This window comes from Rhododendron vialii, chromosome 7a (assembly GCF_030253575.1).
Source record: "Rhododendron vialii isolate Sample 1 chromosome 7a, ASM3025357v1".
Lineage (NCBI taxonomy): Eukaryota > Viridiplantae > Streptophyta > Magnoliopsida > Ericales > Ericaceae > Rhododendron > Rhododendron vialii.
In genome coordinates, this window is record NC_080563.1 from 25,356,639 (window position 1) to 25,362,259 (window position 5,621).

Genomic DNA, 5,621 nt, shown 5'->3' on the forward strand with positions numbered 1-5,621 from the left:
ATTCTACCTCTTTAAAACAAAGTGGCCTTCATGAGGTGGGCTGCTCTGACGATCTTTCCTATAAGGTAGATGCCTTGACCCATAAGATTAACTCTCTCTTATCTTTGAGTCATGGTCCTTCACATTCTTCACCTCTTGCTGCTGTTGCGAAGGTCTGTCAGTTGTGCTCCAGTCCGTGCCATCAAATAAATGAGTGCCACATGGCATCTCAATTTCTAGAATTTCTTCAAGAGCACGTGAACGCGGCCCAGGGGTTTGGTGGGCCAGCGAATGACCCCTATTCTCATACTTACAACCCCGGCTGGAAGAAGCATCCCATTTTTGGATGGCAACAGCCAGACCAAGGGCAACCATTTGCCCAACCTATGAGGCCTTCATTTCCTAATACTTCTAACACACAGGCCTATTGTCCAACACCTGCACCACCCCAGTACTAACAACCTCCAGAGTCCTCCCAAAGGACACCAATTTTTGAGGAGCAAATGTTGAAGGCCATGGCTAAAATGAGAGCCGATTGCCAACAAATGAAAACTGACTCCCAATTGCTTCACTCCCACTCTCAATCCATTGCCAAGATGGAAACCCAAATAGGTCAGCTAGCTAATGCTCTTAACCATCGGGATGAGGGTAGATTACCGAGTCAGCTAGTGGCTAACCCACGAGGGATGCACCATATTGACAATTCGCAAGGTCACGAACAAGCAAAATTAGTTGTCACCCTCAGAAATGGGAGAGAAGTAAAGACCCGATCGGAGGAGGTCAAAGCGAAAGAGAAAGTGTCTCCACCTGTCGCTGAGAGGTCTAAGGTTGATAAGAGGTCTAAGGAGAAGGAGACCGATTCAGTGTCCACAGTTGTTCCGGGGTTATCTGAGACCCCATCTTATATTCCTAAGGCACTTTTCCTCACTTGCCTTAATGCACCTTCACCCTTTCGCAAGAAGGGGGCAAAACAAGAAGACATGATGGAGGTGTTCAAACAAGTCAAAATCAACCTCCCTCTCTTAGAGGCAATTAGTCAAGTTCCAGCTTATGCTAAATTTTTGAAAGACCTTTGTACCCAAAAGCGTAAGTCTAAGACACATGAACCTAAGGAGGTGCGTCTCACTGAGCAGGTGAGCTCCATTCTTAAACGTAACACACCCATTAAGCAAAAGGATCCTGGTGTTCCCATTATTTCATGTGTTATTGGAGATCATGTCATTGATAGAGCACTCCTCGATTTAGGGGCCAGTGTCAATTTGCTCGCATACTCGGTATATGAACAACTTGGGCTGGGAGAGTTGAAACCCACATCGATTACATTGCAATTAGCTGATAGATCCATTAAGGTGCCGCGTGGTGTGATCGAGGATGTCCTTGTCAAGGTAGATAAGTTTTACTTTCCTGTCGATTTTATAGTTCTTGACATGGAAGCAGTCCATAATCCCAACAAACAGATTCCCCTCATCCTTGGTTGACCTTTCTTGGCTACGGCCAATGCATCTATTCACTGTAGGACTGGAGTGATGGATATATCATTTGGAAATATGAGGGTGCAATTGAATGTTTTCGATGCCAATCTCTATCCTTGTAAAGAGAAAGACTGTTTTGCGGTCAATGAGAGTGATTATATGGTTGATAAGTTGCCTCCAGACATTCGAGTTAAGGGTCCCATAGAAACGCCTTTTGTGCATGAAGGTTTGGATATTGGTAACATTGAAATGGGTCATGGTTTTCTTAATTCGAAGAACCACATAGATGAACCTCCATGGAGTGACACATACATTGAGCCTTGGCCCATATTTCATAGTTCTTCCCCTTCCCCTCTTATAGAGGGTGCACCGAGACAAGAGTGGAAACCACCACCATATGCATGCTTGGGCCCAGGTAATATTTTTTCTTGTGATTGATATTTAAAGGCTCTCATTTTGTCTGGCTGATGACATTAAATTTAGCGCTTCTTGGGAGGCAACCCAAGTGTCATTCATTGTTTAGTGTCGTCTTTGAGTTTTATTTATTTATCTTTTTCTAGATTTGTTAGATTTTCTTTTTGAGTAATTTATTTTTTTCCCTTTTTATCTATATTTGTGTGTGTGTGTGTGTGTGTGTTTCTTGGAGGATAACATTTGCAGGTTGTTTAATTCAAGTTGGAGGGTTTCCCTCTCACTATAGTTTACCCTGCTTAGTTCCTCCTATTCGAGGTGATATCTTTCCTCTCTTTTCTGTGTTTGTTCTTTCTTTTCATTTTCATGTATTCCATGCGAACATTGAATAGTTCAAGTTGGGAGGAGGGATCACTTTGTTCTTTTTACATAGTTAGAGCTTAAAAAAATTTAAAAAATAAAAATATATATAGTGAGATCTTTCTTGCATGGGACTTGGAATTTGCGAGGTATTTATTAGTTGCTTGAATTATATTGAGGCATGTTGGCATTGTTTGGGTATTTTGTGGACTGTTAGTTTTTTATGCTATCTTGTTAATGCCTGTAGCTATGGCACTTGCACCTCTGCAATTCACGTCTATTTGGGCTTAGTTTGATTGTGAGTGTCATTTGAACGTTCTCCATGGCTAGATTAGTGGAGACTTATGCCCTAGTGAGCTTTCGAGCCTTATCTTTTATTGGAGTGGTGTCACGTAACTTCTTAGTATGTCAACAGAAAGAATATACTTGTTGATGGTCTCATTATTCTTGATTGCTGAGTGTTGAAACTTGAATGCATGATATATAATATCTCTTGGTTTTGGTTTGCCACATGGGTGTTACACCCCTGGGAGAGAATTATAGGCATTTTCTTGATATTTGGACCGGTTCGTTCCTTTATTTTCACATTTATCCATTACAAGCCACTTTGAGCCTTTTATACTTAGCCTTTTCTTGGTTAGCTCCACCTTCCATATTGTGTTTGGAGAAAGGCAAGAATGTAAAGGTAAAATTTTTGGGTAGTTTGTGAATTTTTGTGCCTGAATTGGTTGTGTCCCTTAAAAAAAATGAAATACTACAAAAGAAAAAAAGAGAAGAAGAAGAAGCAGAAAGGGGCACCAATATATTTGAAAAGGAGGAATTGTGCTTTATGGTTGAAAAATGTTGAAAGGTTAGAAGGAGAGATAAGGTGGAGTTGCAAAGAGAGAAGAAAATGGGCTCACATTATTAAATTAGCCTTAAATTGTTTGCCTATTCTCGGACACTTGATATTTTACTCTAACCTTGAAATATTTCTTCTTACCTAACATTACTACTGAAATTAAAGTCCTATTTGATCCTTGGGGTGATGGGAAGTGGATTGATGGATGTGAGAGTGAGTTCCAATGCTTGGTGTTCTGTCCATGAGACCGTATGTCCACCATATTAAACGTTCTTTTCGTGTCATAGTGTGCGAAGTGTTTTGCTTTCAATTACATAACTTCCAAACCGCACACTTGAGAGTTCATAACGCATCTTGTTTTGAGCGATTTTATTTGTGAGTGCATGACACTATGAGAATTGAAGTTGAAGCTCGGTCCGAAGAGAACTTTGAGTGGCATGTCATTGGTGACTAAATCCAAGTGTTCACACACCCTAAATTAGGTGCCATGGTTTATATGCATGTCTTTATAGCATTTTGAACTGATGTTGCCTAATATACTTGTGCAATGACTTTGTGTCTTGGCTTGAGAGACTGATGAGTTACTTGCAGGTTATAGGTTCCGTGTAAGGGGATTCACGGTGTTTTGTGGGTGATCACTACTGAAAACCCTCACAAGACTTCATTCATCCTATCGGGGCCGCCAGGGGGTTTAAAAGAACTATCTATTTTAATTTGTCTTCATTAGTTTTTCTATTCTTTTTTTTGCTAAGGACTAGCAAAGTGAAAGTTGGGGGGCGTGATAAGTGCCGAAATATTGATATTTTGGCTCTTCAAACTACATTTGTTAGTTATTTATATTTGTTTCTTGATATTGATTTTGCTTTTATTTTGTTTATAGGTTGCTTGAGCTCATTGCCCAAGATTTTGGATAAAAACGTGATTTGAAAGAACTGCGAGGTCGAAATACGAAATTACTCAAAGCTGGAGTGTCAACTAATTAATACGCGAAGTTTGAAGGGCCTTTATGCGATTAGTTCATAAAACCCTATTTAAACAACTAAAACTCACTGCCTTCGGCAGTCAGCTTTTGGGGGAACAGGAAATTGGACGAGCGACGAGGCCTCGGCTTCGAGTGGAAAAATCAAAATCATCCGATTCACTTCTTCTTCTGATGGCCGGCTAAACCCTCCTCTAGGGTGTAAATGAAGCTCGAACTCTGAGTAACAATTTCTATGTTTTGATTTAGGTTTTATTATTTGGATCATGGTTGTATGAACAATGATTTATTTATAAGATTAATTCTTTCTATCAAATCTCGTGTATAATTTCCTAGGTTTTATGCACGTTCGTACAACGGTTTTAATTGTTTTGTGATAACTGGTTAGATGGATTATACTACGTAAAACGAGTCGTGCTGGTAAGACGATTCGTGCTAGGCAGAGATATTCCATGCCGATTGGTGATTCATAAATTATTTTTAGGAGATATCGCTAGGGCTTGCAATATTACGGTAGCCGGATTGATTCGAATAGTTGACCTGTAATTGAAACATATTTAGGTTACGAAGGGGAAGAGTGGATTCGAATCCCTAGAACTTTTTCCCATCAATTCTTTTCCTGCTTTTCTATTGTCTTTAATTTTAGTTCAATAGTTTTAAGAAACCAACAATCAATCTTTTTCTCGGATTAATAAAGAAATTAATTGAAATAACTACAACTCAGCCTTATAATCCCTGTGGAGCGATACTCGGAATACTTATCACTATTCATTTGAGTAGTAGTAATTGTTTCGTTTTATTAATTATTTTTGGTACAGAAACGACTCCATCAGGGAGTAAAGCAATTGGGAGTCAGCTTTCATTTGTTGGCAATCGGCTCTCATTTCAGCCATGGCTTTCAACATTTGCTCCTCAAAAGCTGGTGTCCTTTGGAAGGACGCAGGAGGAGCAGGAGGTTGTTGGTACTGGGGTGGTGTAGGTGGTGGACAATAGGCTTATGTGTTGGAAGTATTAGGAAATGAAGGCCTCATAGGTTGGGCGAATGGTTGCCCTTGGTTTGGCTGTCGCCATCCAAAGTTGGGATGCTTCTTCCAACCGGGGTTGTAAGTATGAGAATAGGGGTCGTTTGCTAGCCTACCAAACCCTTGGACCACGTTCACATGCTCAAGAAGAAATTTTGGAAATTGAGATGCCATGTGACACTCATTTATTTGATGGCATGGACTGGAGCACAACTGACAGACCTTCGCAACAGCAGCAGGAGGTGAAGAATGTGAAGGACTATGATCCAAAGATAAGAGTGAGTTAATCTTGTGGGTCAATGCATCTTCCTTATAGGAAAGATCGTCAGAGCGGCCCACCTCATGAAGGCCACTCTGTTTTAAAGAGGTAGAAGTTGTCCTATTTATGCGGGGATGATGCGACTCGATGTCGTGAATTCTCCGCTAGCTGCCCAAATAAATCCCACCCCTGATTCTCGTTCTTAAGCATAAATGTGCCTCCGCATAAGGCATCCACCATATATCGGTGTTGTTCGCATAGTCCATCATCGAAACATTGGACTAATTGCCATTTAGGA

General features: G+C 40.5%; 1 protein-coding gene across 1 annotated transcript; it reads left to right on the forward strand.

Annotated features, from left to right (window-relative positions):
* Positions 1–494: 494 nt before the first annotated feature.
* On the forward strand, positions 495–1,457 carry LOC131332824 (uncharacterized). The gene has a single exon (XM_058367126.1). The coding sequence runs from the start codon at positions 495–497 to the stop codon at positions 1,455–1,457; it is 963 nt and encodes a 320-aa protein (XP_058223109.1).
* The last annotated feature ends 4,164 nt before the right edge of the window (positions 1,458–5,621 follow it).